Source organism: Pezoporus flaviventris, unplaced genomic scaffold (genome assembly GCF_033815535.1).
Source record: "Pezoporus flaviventris isolate CSIRO_AGI_PZ_B2104156 unplaced genomic scaffold, CSIRO_AGI_Pfla_v1 ptg000001l, whole genome shotgun sequence".
NCBI classification, from domain to species: domain Eukaryota; kingdom Metazoa; phylum Chordata; class Aves; order Psittaciformes; family Psittacidae; genus Pezoporus; species Pezoporus flaviventris.
In genome coordinates this window covers 46,184,029-46,203,056 of record NW_026892549.1, presented here as the reverse complement: position 1 = coordinate 46,203,056, position 19,028 = coordinate 46,184,029, and the positions used below count along the sequence as shown (strand labels likewise).

General features: G+C 42.1%; 1 protein-coding gene across 4 annotated transcripts in view; it reads left to right on the top strand.

The window, feature by feature from the left end:
• The window catches only part of PLEKHM3 (pleckstrin homology domain containing M3), a 77,022-nt gene extending 58,202 nt beyond the window's left edge, over nt 1-18,820 (top strand). For 2 of the 4 annotated variants that reach the window (XM_061455846.1, XM_061455819.1), the window contains one exon: nt 11,305-12,889. In XM_061455846.1, the coding sequence (XP_061311830.1) occupies nt 11,305-11,482 (178 nt within the window). In that variant the 3' untranslated portion in view covers nt 11,483-12,889. Of the gene's footprint in view, nt 1-7,998; nt 8,102-11,304; nt 12,890-18,593 lie in introns of those variants that run through there. The other 2 variants (XM_061455827.1, XM_061455836.1) reach the window with 2 other exon arrangements.
• The last annotated feature ends 208 nt before the right edge of the window (nt 18,821-19,028 follow it).

The window sequence follows — 19,028 nt, the reverse complement described above, 5'->3', positions numbered from 1 at the left end:
GTTTTCCCCATGATGTTCTGGCTAATTCTCTGCTTTCTGTGTGCAGACTCCTCTGTGCCTCTGTATGTAAGATTTTATTTTTTGTAAATGGCATTGCTATTCTCAGGTGGATACAAAATAACTATAAGCATATGCCATTCCCAAGGTAAACAAAAGAACCTTTATTTCTCATTATACGGAGTACTGGATGCCAGATCAGGGACAGGAGTTGCATGGGAAACCTAGAAGCGAAATGCAGGAAAACGGAGCAGTCTTGGCAATGCAGCAGTGTACTACTGCTGCATTGATAAATACAATTCGCAATTGCAATACAAAATACGAGGCATTTCAAAAATGTCTTGTATTTCAAATAAAGGTGATATTTTTTCTTAAGCTCACCAGAAGGACAGTCCACCTGACAGCACAGCATTCCTCCACAGATAAGTACTTTTCTGGCTGCTTCAAATACGGTCATTTTAATTTGTTCTCCAAAGTGTTCCACTGAAGGGAAAAAATATTGAAGAGCCACCTTTGGAAACAATCAGGACCAGCCTGTTGAAAGGGCTTCATTAAGAATCTGATTCCCCTGTGTGCACAAAGATGTCAAATTACAAGTAACCAAGCACTTTTCTTTGGGGATTTTCAGCCTGACCTGAATTTCAAAGACTGTTTGCACATTCTTTTTTTTTTAAACTCAGACTCTCATTCTAAAAACTGCATTGACAAAGCAGTGGACATAAGCTAAACAAGGTGTGCAGCTGAGCTCTATAACCGGTGTTCGAGAAGGAATGTATCTGGGGTGCATGGTAGTTAAAAAGGCTGGGTTAGAAAGAGACTAAGATGACATAAAACGTAAGATGTCTATTGAGACGGTATAAGGGGCAATTGAAGATATTCCTCAAAGATTGATGAGAAGTTTTAAGAGCATTTGGGAAGACAGGAAGACAGGTTTACTTGAAATGCCTGTGCATTTGATTTGTCTGGAGGATTTTTGGTCACAAAAACATTGTTGGGTGTATATTGTTCCCCTACCCTTCAGCTGAGATCAGACAATACCTTGCAATTACAGAGTATAAACCCTTCTGGAATCAAATAATATTTGTCAGCAGCTCAGCAAAAGCGGAAAGAAGCTGCTCTAGCTCCTGGTTTTGTGTGAATTAGAAGCCAGAAAGGACTTTTGTTCTTGTTTCACAAATACGGAGTCGTGGTTGATGTCATGCCAAAGACAGCAGTCTTTGTTAATGACTTTAATTAGAACACAATCAGCACAAAACGTTCTCCAATGTTTTTCTTTCTTATTTTGTCAGGGGTCATTCTCCTTACTCGTTATGTGCTCCTTATCATTAAACCTTGATTTTATCCCCAGCATTTTCCATTTCCTTTCCTAGTTAGTTTTCTGGTCTCATTAGTACTGGTGTGTGCACATGCACCTCTGTGAAACTAACCAGATTATTTCAGTTCCATATTTTTTCTCTTTTCCACCTTCAGGCTGGAGGCAAGTAATGCCAGCAGAGGAGTTTGTCTGTTTTACCGTCCAGCTCCATCAGCCATAAAGCAGTGAGGGAGAAGGCCAGATAGAGGGGTTTTGTGTTTGTTTCCACGTCTTAGACATAAGAGAGTTTTGAGGTAGGTGTGCAGACCACTACGGTGACAAGTGTAAGGTGAGGAGGCTAGTCAGAAATAGGTGGATGTACAGTGTAACATCTGGCAGATGGAATGGCAACTCACAAAAGGTTTGTGGGAAGACTTGAAATTATACCTGAAGTTTCTGATGATGTGTTCAGCTTTCCTTGTTAGCTAAGTGTTATACACAGCTCCGAGTAAACAATTAGCTCCGATTTGTCATTTGGTTGTACTATTTTGAGTCCAAATGTTCAATGAGAGTTGACTGTGATTTCCTTTCTCCATGCTGGTTTTCTGGATTTGCTGTCTACAGCACAGTATTCACATTTTGTACTCAATAGAAGACAGCCAAGTAACTGGCTGTAGCTGCTGAGTTAAGGAGGGAAGAGCAGCTGAGGTCTGAAGACCATGTTTTTCCTTCTTGGTTTTCAGTGCTGCTCATTCACGTTTAAGTATGCTGCTAATTCTACCAGCAAACTGGGCTGTTTGGTTAGAAATACTCAAAAGTGGGTGCATGACAGCTTTTGCAAACTTTACCTCTCTGTTGAATGTTTGAAAAGCAAAGTCTGTGTGTGTGTGTGTGTCTGTGTTGAGCTGGCATTTGTTTCTCTGGCTACCTCCCTGACCTTTCTTGCTCTTTGAAGAGAAGAATGACAGCTGTCAGAGAGGCGTTTTAATTCCAAGGTGGTTCTCAGCTCGTTGTTATCTTTCCATCTTCATGGTCTCTTAGGTCAGCTTTGAGGTGGAGAGATTGCTTCTCTCCAAACTATTCTCAGAAGTTTCTGGAGCAGTCTTCAGTAGGAATTTTTGAAGGATGGGTCTTCTTTAGATAGATGCAGCTGAGAGAAAAGGAGGGCCCCTCTTGAGGGCTGGAGTTTCTCTTTGGTCAGGTTATTTGCTTGAGAGTAATTTTTGTCAGTCCTTGAGCAAACAGTGAATACCTGGGTTATGCACTCCTCAGGGTTTGAATGCACATATATTACATACCCTTCTCTCACTAATCAGCATGACACATTCCTTTGTTGGCAAACGGTTCCAAAACAAACACAATCAGTTCACTTAATTAGCGGGTCTGTGGGCTGTGCTTGGCAGGCTCTTTACATCCTGCTCAACAATACAGTGCAACAGTTTGCTGCCTTGAATGTAAGGATGGGCTCACAAAGTCATAAGCTTTCTAATGATATTTCCTTTCTGTGGCTTTTCTTGGGAAGTGGCCATTCTGTACGGCTTAATGAAAGCTGTGATTCAGTAGTTAAACAATTTCTTTAAAATTGTCCCATCCTTTTGGATACCTTTTCCAGCCACTTTGATTCCCCTGTCCCGATTTCCTCTTTTCTGCTTTACCTGTATTTATGTAACTGTTCATAAGTGTTCTTCCTAAATTTCACGATTTTGGCATTGTATTTGAGGGCCTTTAAGTCATGAGAACTATATTTAAAGCCTCCTGAGTTAATTGCACTTTTCATGAAGCAAATTGCCAACTAATGTAAACTCTTACAGCTCTGCCTTTGCTGGAGCTCTGGCAACCTAAACGATGTGAGCATCTACCTCCTGTTTTATTTCATGGACAAAATTTGCCCCAGGCTTAAATTTAGTAAATGAACATAGAAGACCATCCTATCACTAATTTTATTTTTTACAAGTGTTGTGAAATGAGTTTAAATACCCCTGGTTATAAATAGCCTTGTTAGTGGTATTCTTGCCCATTTGTTAGCAACCAGGCACTGCCCCTCAAATTGTTCTGATATTACTCATTCTTCATTACTGTGGTGAAAAGTTATTGTTTCTTTCTCCTAAAATAAAATAAAATGAAGAATCAGAAGTGTAAAGAAAATGCCTGTGGAGTGGTACAATTGTCTGTAATATGTGGCTGGATTTGTTTTATAACCGAGAACAATTTTTAACAAGCTTTAAATCTTAAGGAATACTGAGGAAAAATACCATTGGAATGAGAACAGAATTACTCATTAAAAAGGGGTTTCTGTCCAATTAGATAATCAAGTAATTATAGCTATGGTTAAGACTATTGTATGTTACCCTGTTAATAAAGTTTTGGGCTTGCCCGACTGCCAGCATCCCAGTGACTATTTTCACAGGCAATTTGTCATGTTTTGCTGGTAAAGCTATTTGCTTGGTTAAGAAGGATTCAGTCAATTCCTTGCCTTTGTGTGGTGACTGTAGATGTATGTGAACCATGGAGAGTTGCTGTTTTGTGTTTTGTATTCATTTATCAAGGCTAAACTGTTTTCACTTTGCAAAGTTAATTTGTTCTGCAGATCAGTTAAGACATGTAGACCTTTTAAGACACAAACCAGAAGACCCAAGTTTAAAATAGACGTGCCACAGAACAGGCTTGACTATATCAACCAGCTTGGATGCCTCTATAATCTTTGGCCACCATCCTGATAAGATGTATGAATGTACTTAACTTTATACATACTGAGAAGTCTTACTAAAGGCTCTGAAGTTGTGCTTAGCTTTATGTGCATGCCAAAGTCTTTGCAAGATTACACCTCACCCTGTTATGGATGCTGTGTCACTGGACAAAACCAGCTTTGAGCATTTGGGAGAATAGATTTTACGTGGTAAGGCTGAAATATACAGTATAGAGCATTTCCAGGAAATACCTTGGCACAGGTCAAAGGCATCAGTCAAAGTACCTAATTTTCCCTCTTGCTTTGATTAGTTTGTTTCATGCTAGTCAGCCTTTTCCCAAGCCCACCTGAGCTGTGCTAGTAGTTTAGTACCTACTTACTGAAAGAGCTTAGTTTATGTTGATAGTCGGTTCAAAGCACCTTGAAATGAGCTGCTCAGCACTTTCTTTAAAGAAACCTGGGCAGCTAAGTAGATGTTAAGTTCTCTTGATAATTTAATTTTACCTCAATCTGTCAAAGCTAGTCAGAATCTTCTGGCACAGATCTGTTTTTTGTCTGTGCAGGGTAGAGCAGTAATGTTATCTAGAATACATAAAAAGAAAGAGATAAAATATATTCTTTCGTATTGTAGAAGCGTATTAGCTTTAGAGGTTGGTTTTACCTGTTGCATGTCAGAGTGGTAGTAACTAGAACATTCGCTGTAGAGGCAGATGTATATTTTGGGTAGGAAGGTCTCTGCAGTGCGGCCTTGTGCTCTTACCTGGCTGTGGCAGCCGTCTCACTTCCAGTTTCTATTTTGCAGCTTTCCTGCTGTGCCTTGTTCCTCACACTAGATTATTTCCAACTTGCCATTTAATTCTTCCTCCTCCTTCCTCATACAAATTCCCCTTTGAAGATAGGCTCAGTCTCCCAAATATGGTTCCTAGTAGGCCAGACAACAGCTTTTCAATTGCCTTTTAGCCCACAAAAGCCAAAACTGCCTACTCTAAGTGCTCAGACATTCTAAGATTGCCTTAAGAATCTTGTTGTTTTTAACATTTTTAAGAATGTTCAGTTCCTTTTTTCCATCTTGGGTGCAGGTAGGCTTGTTTTAATATTACAGCAGAGCCATGAAGTCCAGGTGCCTTTGCCTTTTTCTTTTATTAAAAGCATAAATCCTGATTTAATCACAGGTTTTCCAGACTTGAGACTTACAGAAGGATGCCGAATAGTAGAATCATCCAATCAAATTATAATGGCCTCTCCATTGGTTTTCAGGTAGCGGATCTACCATGTGTAGAGCTTTTCCCTTTTCCAAAGTAACTCAGCTCCGCTGACTAAAGTGTAATCACAGAGTTTCAGATTAAATGTTTTAATACTGATTTTAGTGTCCCTCTACTGATTTCTTGGGAACTGCTTTGTACAGGCCACATTACTTGGTTTGCGGCCTCTGAACTTGGCTTGGAAAGTGCAGTACTGAGGTTGACAGTTTTTCGTTCTCCTGACAGATGCAAGCATGAAAATATACATACATAAATGTAGCATAAATCCCTGCAGCCACAGCCAGAAGGGAGCTGAGGACACTCTTCCCTCCTTAATCAGGAGTGATGGAGCTCTGCAAAGAGAGGTCTGGGGGCTGCAGGGGTCCCTTTGCTCCTGCTTGAACCCTGCAGCAATGCCCTGGTGCGGTAACTGCCTGTTTAGACAGCTGTCATGGGAGAATAGCTGGTGGTTAAATCAGGCTCTTCTCGGCCTGCCCTGGTCTGTAACAAATTGTTCTGTGAGCACCCAAAATGAAGGCCTGCCCTGTGATTTCTGTATGTGTAGCAATGGAGGGGTTGACGATGAAGCTGCTTCCGCACTGGCAGAACACCGCTAGTTTTATCTCCCTTAGTGAGCTGCCCGCTTTCCCCCTCATTTGTGAGGCTTTAATATCTCTGACCACTTTGCACATTTGTAGGATGCAGCTTACCTTGGCAGTGGGTGCTGGCATGACAGAACGAGGGGCAAGAGATGGCTCAGATGGGGAGGCACCGTTTGGGTTGGTCCTTGAGGCTGTTCCAGAGGTGTGAACCGTGGGCACCCTACTTGACAAGTCCCATCGGTGCAGCCTGTGTCACTGTTACACCCCTTGCTCGCTGCCACCTGTAACCAGGTCACCCCACTGCATCACTTCCCCCGCATACAGGTGGGGCCAAGTGGGGCCAGTGGTTGGCAATTGCAGTTATGTCTGCTGTCTCTGTACCTTCTGGGACCAGCCCGAGACCCAGCCATGCCATTATAAATGAAGAGTGTCTTCAAGCTCTGCTGGCATATCAAGGGTAAGCCCTGTCTGATGAGCAAGTATATGGAAAGGAAAACTGCAATTATGCTTTGAATCACTGCTGGCTCCCTGAACACTGAATTGATCATTTAGAGTGAATTTCAGGCATGTAACAATTTGGAGGGCTGGGTAAGTGGGCTTTGTTCTGGTTTTGTTTGCCCTTTTTTATTCTCCTTTTCAGAGGTAAAGTTTTCAAAAGCAAGTCTGAAGTATTAACAGTTTTTAAGTATGGTATTAAAAATAACCCAACCATGTCTAGTAAAAACCATATGTCATACAAGGTATTAGCTTAACAAGCTCCTTATAGGGACAAATCAATGTCATACTAGTGCCAACTTTCTTCCATTCATTTACTACATGGGCGTCCCTCCTTAGGCAGGCTCCTTGTGCTGGTTCCTAGGCAACTGTAATAATATTGCTGCACGTGTGTGTCAGGCATTGATTGCCTTTGGGGCTTTTTTTGTGTTGCAGGTGAACACAGGCTAGTCCATTTTCCTTCTCTTTGTGTTCTACTAAAGTCTCTGAGAGTTGTGAAAGGTGTGTCACAACTGGGAAAGAAATACTTGTAGACAGGCACATGTGCATAGCGTGGGATGGTGATCATGCCGGAATCCCTAGGCAAGGCTTACTTCAGCTGCTGTGGTGTTTTAATAACCAGGTTACAGGTGGCTTAGTATTTTGGATGCTTGGTGAATGTATAGCATCATCTAAAAACCATAATGAAAGCGTAATGAACAATCCCGTTTTATCTTGGTTTTACTCTGCATGGAGGGGAAGAAAAAGCCTGAAAAGGTCTAGTCAGTGAAGGTTCAGCCCTAAATCAGTTACTGAAATTCCTTTCAAGGGATTTCTCACTTGAGCAAATGTGTGCAAGGTCTGACACAGAGGAAGTGGGGTTTTTAAATGTTCTAGAAAGAAGCTGTTCTAATAAACCTTGCCATTCACAGCAGCTTCATCCCAACATGGTCACACTGGCCAGTCTGTCAACATATAGGGTTCCTAGGAGGCAAAACCCCTGTCTTTCAGATGAGGTCCTGGGCCTCCGGTTGATCATCCTTGGTCGATTTTGTCTGCTTAATGTGGAAGGTCTTTGAGGCCTCTTTATGTTGCCCCCTGCCTATTTGTGCACCTGATCATACCCAGAGGCACCTAAATGATGGTGCAGTGCAGAGGAGAAATACAAGTGTAATCAGTTGGTTGTGCAGAATCTAGAATTACTTGAGCCATAAGCCTGTGAAATACATGTGGGAAGCATGAAAATAACTTGGCAGAATTTACAGTTTACCAAATATTGACATGTAAATGTTTCAAATGCCCAGGCTTCATGGGTGATACTAACATTGGCATTTCCTCAGCGTACAGGAATGATTTTATGCTTTTAATGTAGAAAGGCTTTTCTTTTGTAGCTGATAATGATAAGAGCATTATCGTGCCTGTCTGGCTGTGGAGAGCTTTGCCCTTTCTTTCTTACAGTTTTCAGTGCAATAGAAATTATTTAGAGGATTGAATAATTCTCTACATTTTTGTCACTCTGATGTTCAAACAAGTGAGACATCCTTAAAACATAAAACACCCCCTGTAGTCTCTGTAGAAATTGAGTTGGTCACGAAGGAGAGAAAATACTGAAATAGAGAGGAAGGTATTTCAGTTGCCTTCTTAGAAGACAGAAAATTGTATGAAAACAACATGCAATGTTCAATTCTTCAAATAATATTTCAGAAATAGCAAGATGCTGTTAATGTGCAGTATTTCAGTATCATTCATTAAAGAAGGAAACATGAAAGGCCTGAACAGCTATGGCCTCATCAGCTTGTTATCAGTGGTGAGTGGAAGTCTCACAAAAGATGCTTTGGCCTCTAACCAGAGAAGTCAGGATTCAGAAGTAGTACCTGAGCTGTGAATTACCTGTGACAAGAAGAAAGGTTAAGGGAAAGATAATGTAAGTGTAGTGAAATATTACATGAGCCTTCTATAGACTATAAAATGTACTTTTTCTCCAGAGAAAGAAACGCTTTTTGGAATAGCGAGGCTTGAAAATGACAGTAAAGAAAAGCTGTGAAACTCACACATGGATTTAAAGTTAATAGTCAGGATTAAATAAGAAGCAACCTGTTTGTAATATTCCAGGAAGGAATATAATTTTGGTGGGATTTTTTGGCATCCCTGGAAAATTTCTCACAGTGAGATTAGGAATGGTCAACCAGTTGACTTTTGCAGGGTCAGTTAAAATTGACTTGTATCTGATCTGATGAAAAGCAAAGCTATAGGTGGCTTGGGGTAATATAGTTCCATCACTTTAAAGGGAGTAACTTAATCATTTGCACAAAGGCAGAGTGAGATCAGCATTCCTCTCTCCCTGCCCTAGTGACTGAGTTTCTTTAGCAATAAGAGGATATAAGCACACAGTGAAGGCTGACCCAGGTATCCTCTCTACCTGTCCCTATGGAGAGCAAGAGGCAGCTTTGTTCTCCAGCTCGAGCACTGTTCTTCCAGGCTGTTGTTATCTGCACCCCACGGCTGGGGCTGCGAGTACCTCAGCTTTCACTGGAAAAAGCAGAAAATAGGTCTTCAGAGCAGCAGTCAGGGTTGAGGGCATCAGAATGGACCAACAGTGGTCATGCTGGCTGCCAGTGCAGTGGGCTGTGAGATCCAGGTCTGGCTATTTGGACTGCCTCTGGTAAGTGCCTGACAGCATGGGGTCCCGGTCAGAGCTTCAGCTGTGGCTCCGACTCTGATAAATGACAGTGCAGACACTTCTTCTCCCTTTTGGTTCTGAGCAATGTGAGAGAAGTTTGCTAATTTTTTCCATGCGCTTATTTCTGAAAAATGAATTAATCATCATTTAAACACCATCAATCTGTTTTTAATGCTGATGGCCTTTGATATTCTCTAATGGGAAGAGTAGGTGTGCTGGCTCCTCTGTCATCCTGCTCCATCCATTTCAGCAGCAATTTCTGATAAGTTTTATCACCTCTGTGCATACTGTGGAGAAATATTGAGCGAGGGTAGGGAGTGGCAATGTGAGCGCACAAAATTACACTTCTCATCAATCATTACCCTCTAGCAACTTTCAGGGCATTGTAAATTGCTGACTAACAAGGGAAAATTAGCTTGATAAAATCACCATTAGTGTCAGATCAGAATGGTGTAAAGTTTTTAAGACACTGCTGTCCTTTCTATCTTTCCCTCATCCATTAATGTCTGTTCATGGAGATTCCAATCCAGCAAAGCATGTAAGTACATGTTTAATTGTAGGCAGATCGGTAATCCCAAGGGGATCACTGGGATATGAGTCCTAAGCATGTGTTTATGTGCTTCTCTGGATCAGCGCCATAACACACACTCTCTGCGCACAGATATGATAAATACCTCTGTGTGAGCCAGTTTCCCGATTCAAACTTAGATTTATACTCACTAACTGGATTTAGAAATACAACAGTCAAGTTTTACTGTGAGAGAGCATAGAAGTTTGTGGATATAGAGCATTATACTTAGCCTCTTTAACCTTCCTTTTCTTACTTGTTTTTTGGGTTTTATCAGCTTATGCTAGCTAGAAATGTGCCTCTGTAGCCTCTGCATAGCCTTCTTAAAGCTCTGCAGATACTGAAATTTAGACCACATTTGGACCCATGCATAAAACTTAAAGTACAGCCACATCAGGAATCAGGTTTTAAAAGTTACAGGTGAGATGCAGATGCAGGCAGTACAGCCAACAGGTTGCATTAGCTTATGGATTTGTATCAGTATTGTCAGACTGCATGCCAAATGCTACAGTTTGCCTTATGGCTTCTCAGTGTTGGGGGTTTTCTTCATAGCCTTGAAGACAAGAACCTTATTTCTAACAGCAACCAAAAAAAAAAGGTCCAAAGAAAATAACAAAAATGTCCAAAGAAAAATACCTAACAAAAAAATCTCAAAGCAAAAAGGCAAAAAAACCAGTAAAGATATAACAACAGGCACTTGGTTTCTTCTGTAGTCATTTGACTACAATAGCTGCGAAAAAGGGAAAGTGCAAGGCATTGCAAGACTTCCTTACAGAATCACTGGGGTGGCCAGAGCCCCTCATTTCTATTTGAAAATCACTCTAAAGTTTGATGTTTTGTTGCTTTATTTGATTATCCAACTGAAATCTAAGACTTTTTAGCTCTGACACTGTCATCCTTTTATTAATTTCATTTGCTTACAAAGCTGTAGAGACTTAACTCTTAACTCATCTCTACAGACAGTTATTTTCATTGAAAGGCTGAGAATGTTCAACTGTTCAGTTGTAACCCACGCCATGATCACCAGATGTTTCATTGCTCCACTGCTATCTGGAACTGGGGCTTGATCTGTTGTGACATTACATCCATTGCATCAGAGTGCCTCAAGAGTAATCCAGTCATCTTGTTTGAGCAGTTGGTTTGTTTGGAGTTCTGATACTGTATTTTAGAATGGAATAACACAGCTTTGAAAGACAGAAGCAATAATTGTGGTGTTCTAGTCTAGTCTTCCACAGGACACAGAGCAGAAGACATTACCCGCCTCTGTTTGAAGGGTTTTTTACTTCATGGGGTGACTTCTGCTGTTGAAGTGGACTCTACTTAAGAACAGCTGACCACTGGAACATCGATGAGGAAAATGTCTTATCTTGACTATTACAAATGCTGAAATATATCTTGATGGAAATGAATATTGTTACTCTTCATTTACAAACCAAAGAAGCAAACTTGGCTTTCATTAAACAAAAATATCTATTCTGTGATAGACCTGAACGCTAGTTAATAAGAAGATAAGTATTGGTGCTGGGACAGATTCTCAGCAGTGGCAGCAAGTCAGCTTATTCTAGTGGTCCTGAGTAGCTTTATACCAGCAGAGGTGGGGGCAAGACAGTGTTTTTTACAGCTCCACTCTTTTGAAACGTAGTGCTCTTTGAGCTACCAGAACTGTTTGAGGGAATATCTGCTGCCCGCAATCCATGTGATGTCTGTTGCATGCTCTGGTCCTATTTTATCATTCAATGTTGACACTAATTTGTGTTTGCAGGTGTGAAAGCTGTGGTGCTGTCTTCCATTCTGAGTGCAAAGTGAAGGCTGTGCCATGCCCCAGGTGTGTGCGTAAGGAATTGCAGAAGAAGCAGAAATCCTTCTGGAGGCGACTGAATATGGATGAAAACTTTGAAGAGTCTTACAACATGTTTGAGTTATCATATCAGAACACATGAGTTCCTCGAGGCAGTGGCCAGCCTGAAGAGAATCCCTTTCCCAGCTGCCAGCTGAAGAAACTTCTTGGCTTAGCCAGGCAGACATCTTTTTGCAAAGTATTATCTGACCTTCCTCATCTGTGAATAGCAGCTGCCAAAGTGGCCGTAAAGCCTTGTTGGCTTTGAAATACCAATGGCTAAACTGCATTTTGCATTGAAGTCCAGCCGCTAGCTCTCATATGAAATGTGGTTTACTTGAAATGCTTTAGGTCTAGCTAATTAAGCACCCAACTTTTTCTTTTCCACCTCTGGAGAAGACTTTTCTTGAAGGCAGAAAATACTTGCTGCCACAACCACATGAATTTTATGTTGTTAATTTAGAATTGATGAACCATCTACTTATTTATATGTATTATTTATTTATTATTAGCCTCAGCAGAGGTTCTGGTGAGGTGTTTCACAGAACCCAGTGGGGCAGGAATGATTTTAAACCCACCTGCTCTTTCTAATGTGGACACATGGTTCCATTTTCTCATGTTTCCAGAGAGCTGTTCTTAAAGGATTGGTGCATTTACATGTCACTTCTTGAGGAAAGAATAGTATCTCCCATCAAACCTTATTTGGGGTGCTTGCAATCATAAGATACAGAATAATTCCTTCAGCTATATTTATATATTTAGAACCAACCCAGTGATCTATTCCATACGCAGATAAGCAGGGGACTTGCTACTTCAGGCTGGGTATATCAGTAAAGCTCTGTCACTGAAGCCCATTGAGTTTAGGCTGTTTATTCTCCATCTATGTGAGACCATGTCTTCGTCTCCAGTAACATGATGTAGGTTCTGACCTCCTGCTAGTCTCACATTTCAAGGCATTTTAAGTGTCCACATTGGCTTTGGTTTAATTTCATGAAGTTTACTTTAAGCATTTCTCTAACCTGAACTTGTTAGACTCATAGTCAGGAAAGTGGTCCTGCCCACAGTAATCAGAAAATACCTCCAAAATTGTGAAACACTAGTTTGTGGTGTTCATGTACAACTTGTGTCCTGCATTCTCTGCAAGCTCTAAGGGATTTTATACTTCTGTAGTGACTTCCATGGTGGAGAACGAAATTCCTTGAGGTATGGTTCTGCTCCATACACCTGTAACACAGGGAAGTAGTGAAAGCAGTGAATTACATGTACTGTAAAAGGGAAATACATGATGGATTTAGCTGGGGAGATGTGTCATTACTGACAGTATGTTTGATTCATTGCAGCTTCACCTCCAGTGAGCACTTAGAGATCATCCTCCCTCCAATCCACGTTCTTAAATCTTTCTCCAGACTGTGCAATAATATGTGTATTACGTACATATGAAAGCACTGACATACACACATCTATATACAGAAAGCAAATATGGTTTCAGGAGAAATAAGCCAGTCATATATGTATTGGGAATGCTTTGAAAATGGGAATACTTTGCTTCCTGTATTATCTGCAGGCTGTTGTATTCAAAGCAGAAAGTAGTCTTGATTGTTGAAGCACCTCACTAATTGCTTAAGTATTTTAAATAAAGGAACAGGGTACATCATGCTTACATTAAAAGATAGAATGCTACAGTGAGTTGCCTTGTACTGGAGTATATGTGGTTACATTTTCCAGCCTCCAGTCAAAGAAAGCAGGAGAAGCTGAGCTTTCTCAAATTGAGTGCAACTACTATGTATATAGAAGCATGTTTATATCTGTATACATTAGACAACCAGTGCCTTTCTTTTTCTGAAGTCCTTCTCTCAGTAGGATTCTTTGGAAGGAAGTAAGGGTTTTTCCATGTTCTTGGCAAAGTAGTATAGGGATTCAATTATTTAACAAACCTGGTGAATCATGCACCTTTGTCACTAAAATTAATACTTCCCCTACAACAGTGATGTCTGTCTCGGCTCACTGTTCCTCATGCGAAATGAGTTGCTTTGGATATCATCCTTAAACATAGAATGTTCCTTGCAAGTCCATTCCCATGTGAAGAATTCCCTGCATTTTCACAAATGCAAACACTGAGGAAGTATTGTGGAATTAGTCATGCAAACAGGAACTGCAGTGCTACTGGCTGAATAAACAGTGCGCTCCCATGTTTTTCAGCATGTGTCACCACAGCTAGTCCTTTGGCAAAGCCAACAGCTCTGAAACTCAGAATCTGGCAGGTACTATTTTGAATTAGCTCTAGACAGAATGGTGGGTCATTAAAGGAAAAAAGATGGTGCTTTGCATATCATCCTGCTCTGGTGTCTAAGACACCTTACAGCGCTGGTTCATGTCCAGCTCAATTTAGAGGTGGATGCTTGTGTGCATTGTCAGAAACCCTACAGAGTCAAGGAATCAAGGTTCAGACATTGGAGACTACTAATTACATTGTCAGATGTCCTGATCTCCAAAGCACCAGTTGTGTGGGAGGTTAAATGTTCTAGTTGAATGCTGGCATAACAGCACAGACAGCACTGGAGTTACTCTGGGTTTGTACAGGTGTTGTGGAACGGTTTCTTTGCTAATGGAGGTTTACAGTAAAAAAGAGTTTGATGTCAGCAAAAGCACTGGAATTAGTCTTGAGCCTGGAACCACTGCTGTTGCTAACAGCAAAGAGCAAAAGTGTATTTTTACAATATGCTGGTGGCACCCAAGGCTTTATGTAAAAGGATGCTGTACAAGTCAGATTCATTTCTTTAAAATTCAGTGTTGTTGGAAACAAGCCAGTTCCTAAAATGGACATGCGTTTATTTCTGCTTTGGAAAAGTAATACAGCTTCTCATGCTATCTATAGGAGCAGACTGTAATATGGAAGATGCTTTCCTCTCAGGGATGCCTAGCTTCTACCCAATAGAAGTTACTCCGTATGAATGCATAAGATGAAGTCTTCTGTCACAGTTATGTAAGCATAACAAAAGGCTTGATCCTGCCCTCAGAAGGTGCTGATGCTGTAGCAACATGCCCTATTCATTTTTCTGGACTGCAAGGCAAAAGGATTAACTGAAACTACTGTTCACATTGCTAACTCCCAAAAGCCCCAAATCTGAAAGAATAGTTTTCCTGCAAGAGCCATCTGCTAGCAGGAGACTCAGCCTGGGGTTCTGTAGATGGTTTGGGTTTCAGACAGCACTATGCCCTCATGTGATTGTCTCTGCTATACAACAGTGCTGCAGGCTGGTACCCACTGCTAGCTACTCATTTTCTCCCTTCTGCAGACCATAGCCTGCATGTGGCTCTGTTCTGCAGACTTCTGGGTGGGCATCAGCTGGAAAAGTACCTGGGGTCTTTCCAGATTGCACAACTTTCTCCCCACACACACAGGGATGAAATTACGTATTGGTATTTCTAGTCTCCTCCTGCCCATGCGTGGAATAAATTGGAACAATAGCATTTATTGTGAACCAGGATAAAATGTGCTGTTTGTCTCCTTCGCAGAGAAGGTGCTTTCCTAGCTGTCAGAGGAGAAATTGATCTGTACATCCAGTTACTGCTTTTGCCTCTACAGAGCTTGTAATCAGTGTAGAAATAGGGTACTTCGCTGCATTGGACTATAGTCGGACCCTCTAGAGCTGCTTAGAAACTTCTCATCTCAGTTTGATTAGTCTGAGATTATTTGAATCTAGGACACTATAGAGATCCTTATTTAAGTCTCTTTTCCTCCAGTGTTCTTTTGATGAGACGAAGGACCTACCTAGTGGATGCAAACCGCAGCTTCTTTGTATATTAGCAACCTATAAAAAGAAAAATTTTGATCTCTTATGTAGAACTCTTTCTATTGCTTTTTCTTTGGTCTGTCTTAGGTGATGAAAAATGATGGTTTTGGGATGTGACGCATACCAATATGAACTCATTGCCGGGAGGATAGGAGTTGGCAGTTGTGAGGGTTTCATAGATAACTGAGAGAAGTGTGTTTTTGGTGAGGAGCTTGAGTTTTTCACAGTACTCCACAGGCTCTGATGGCCTTTTAGGAGTGAATCCTCAGGGTACCTCTGGTGCTCCTCTTGTCAAGGCTTCTCCTAATATCAGGATTATGTATATTATAATGGATTGATAACATCCTGAAAGATTTAGAAAAGCAGAGGATGTCTGTTTGCAGTGAGATGCAGAAGCTGCACAGTTGTATTTTGCTTTTTCTCTGTAGCAACAAAAGCCACTGAGTTTCCTGAGCTTCCCAAGGTCACGGCCTGGATTGCAGATGACTGTTGATTTCTGTAAAAGAAGTGTAATTGAATAATCGTCACCATCGTCTTTGCTGATCAGTTGCAAGCCAGTCCCCCCTCTCCCTCTGCCCCTGTCTGCTCAGCAGTGCTGAGCCTACAGCTAGACTTTGAGCTCATTGTGCTGCTTTTGAACCAGTCGAGTCTGATCATTCTCTCCTTCCTAATTTGCCTTCCAGTTTTCCCTTCCCAGTAGGAGTGCCTTACGGTACGGTACATTAGTGTCTATCTCCTTGTTTTGGATTTCCTGATTGAATCTGCTGTTCGATTAACTTGTACACTTAAACTGAAGCTCTCCCATGGCTGGGCATGCTGTTTTGCAGGGGCAGCTGAGTTCTTCCCTCAGGAAGTAAGCTCTACAGGCTGCATATACCAGCTCTGAAGACATCACACTGCATGGAAACCCCTCATTTTGATCAATTTGGTGCCTTAAATTTTCAGAAGTGAAAAATTTTGTCAGGAATGCTCTGCTATGAGGCAGCATGTTTGGAGCTGGAGCTCAAAACCCTTCCTTATGGCAGTTTCCATCTCACTAGGAGTGGTGACCATAAAATTTGTTTACTGTCTATGCTTTGAGAAGGAAATATGTGAAAGGGTAGCATGGAGACGGCGCTGGTTTTTATTACCTGTATTTTGGAGACTAGCTGGGTTTGTCTTCAGCGGTTGTGCTTACGCAAGGCCTTCAGGAGCTGTGCATATATAATGGCAAGCACTGGGCATTAAAATGCAGTCAGGTCACATGCAATTGTGCTCCTCCTGGAACCACTGGGCAGCCCATGCCATGTGGCGAGGGACTCCCATGCGGTGCTCCCTACCTGCATGCACAGCTAGGTCCAGTGCCATGGGAGTGACGGCATTTCCTGAGGTCTTAATTGTAGTGCAGCCTGGTTCCCTGAAGGCTAACCGGCTAACCAGTGCGGGCTTGGTCAGCCTTACCTTAGGGAAAGGTTTAACCTGTTCAGATTTTAGCATGATTTGCTAAAGTGTATGGCTAACTTCTGGCATGTGTCAGCCCTGGGCACATGTCCATACTGACTGTGATCTTTTAAGTGTGTGTTTGACACCAGTAACAGGAATCACATTTGACAGTGGCAGTGCTGTCACTGCATTTTAGCAGTGTAGTGAGGACACAGCCTGGATGATGGTGTGCAAAGTCCTTCTTTACTTGAAAACCCGGGTGTGCACACACTGCCTGGGGTCACATCTTAAAATGCCAAATTCCTTAGGGTGGCCATTAGTCCAAATCACAAAGATGTCACTTGTGGGCAGCATCAGAGGAATCCAGGCCTGGAAAGCTCTCAGCTCTCTAGGACCAAAGTGTGTTAGGCCTCGTCTATGTGCACAAGTGTCAGTGGCTTGATGATTTATTTACGTGTGTCTAATTCACATGTTGAATCAATATAAATCCTTGAATACACAGCATTGTTTTGGTGGGAAAAGGGTTTGTTTTGGTTTTGCTTATGCACTTGTCTACAAAGTCGATCTTGCTTTAACTGGAGTGTGCTTTCAGACTGATTTTTAATGGCATTGATACCTGTGATACCAGGTTAGTTTATATCAGTCCCTCCTGTACTTGAGCTAAGCAAAAGTAAGAATTCATGACCAAAATGTGTGTTTGAAGGGTTTTAAGTGATAAAAGCAGCTTCTAAACCATCTTTAGTTCAATTGAGACAGTTAGAAGCTGGGGGAGCCAGGCGTGAGCACCTTGAGCGCAGTGGCTGATGCTATCCTTGGCAGCCTGAGCACCAGCTCACCTGCAGCACTTGCAATGGATTTCAGCATCACTGACAGTGCACCCTGAGCTTTTGGAAAACCATTACATGTGTGTGCTATTTGTTAACTTATTGGCAACATCATTCTGTGTGTTTCATTGTTCTTGTGTTTGCATTGGGTTTTTTTTTACTTTTGACAAGGATTTTTATTTCATTATCTGCAACTACTAGGCAGTCATCTTAATTTATTTTTGATGTGTAATAATGTTCTAATTTAAATTCAGTGGGTCGAATTGCTCGACACTTGAGCAGGGTTTATTTGGGTTCACTTGTGACAGCATCAGAGCACCAGTCCCTCGTGTATAAAGGCAACTCTCAATAAACACTAAGAAAAGTTGTTTGTCCTTTTTAATTTGCCTTCTGGTGGGTACTGCGTCCTGGGTAGGACAAGCTTTGGAATGCTAATTTCCTTAAAAGTGATAATCTGCTGGCAGAAAGTCTTCCAAATCTAAGCAAATGATGATATTTACTGTTCCTGGTCTGAACCAGGAGCTCTCTGGCAGTACTGTCAATGACTGCATCAAGCTTTGCAGGTTTGGATTCCCAGTTAAATCTCTCCAGTGTTTTTTGAAAGCCACAAGTGCTTGGGCCACAAATGCTGAGCGCCAGCAGCTTCCAGGGAAACTTGGTGGGAGCTGTTGCCAGACACCTTTGGATATGGAGCTCCTAGGAGGCAGGCAGGAGGCATAGGGAAGCAGCTCCCCACTGTGTGGCTCTCTGTGTACCTCTGCCAGAAGGGTCCAAGCTCAGGGGCTTGAGTCCTAAGCAAGGGAGGCGTTTCCCAGCTGGACTGAAGGGACCACTGAAGGGCCGGAGGGGCATGACTTTGCCCACATCGTAAGGGCTGTCCAGCCAACAGATGTAGAAGCAGGCATGATTCCTGCTCCTCTGGGCTGCTTCTTGCAGTGCAGCAGCTGAAGAACTTACGCAGCTCCTTGGAGCTCTGGCTTTGGTGACCAAGGTTTGCAGCACTGAGCCATGGTGGAGCTCATGGGCATAAACCTGCTGCCTGAGGGCCCAAGAGAAATCCACACCCAGCCCCATGCTCCTTCAAAGAGAAGGAATATCCCCTCCCTCACTGTCTTCCTGCTCCTCCTCAGAAAGACCAGAAGCCCACCAGGAATGTCAGTCCTCTCCCCTGCAGGAACCTTTGGACTTCATCTCTGTGATGAAATAGGCTACAAGCAAGGAGTTAATATTTGACCAGGACCACAAAAGCTGCACAAGAAAACCATGGGGCGAGACCTTCTCTTCCTCCTTATTTGCTTTACAAGGTGAGCAAATTCCATTATGATGTCTCTTTCACCATTCACTGCCACCTCCCTTCCTCACTTCACCCTGTAAGAGATGGTAGGAAAAGCATCAACACAGAGCAGAGACTGTGGGGTCTAGGGAGCCCTGGGAGGAGTGCTTTGGTTGTTTTTTTCATGTCCTCCTGTGTCTGTATTTATACAGTTTCTTCTGTCCTCCTTGCCTGTGCCCAGCCTCCCTGTTGTGCTCTGTTCGAGTGTATGAACCATCACTGAAATAGATGCTGACAGGACATACTCCAATAGCTGTCATGGGCAACTGAGGGCTG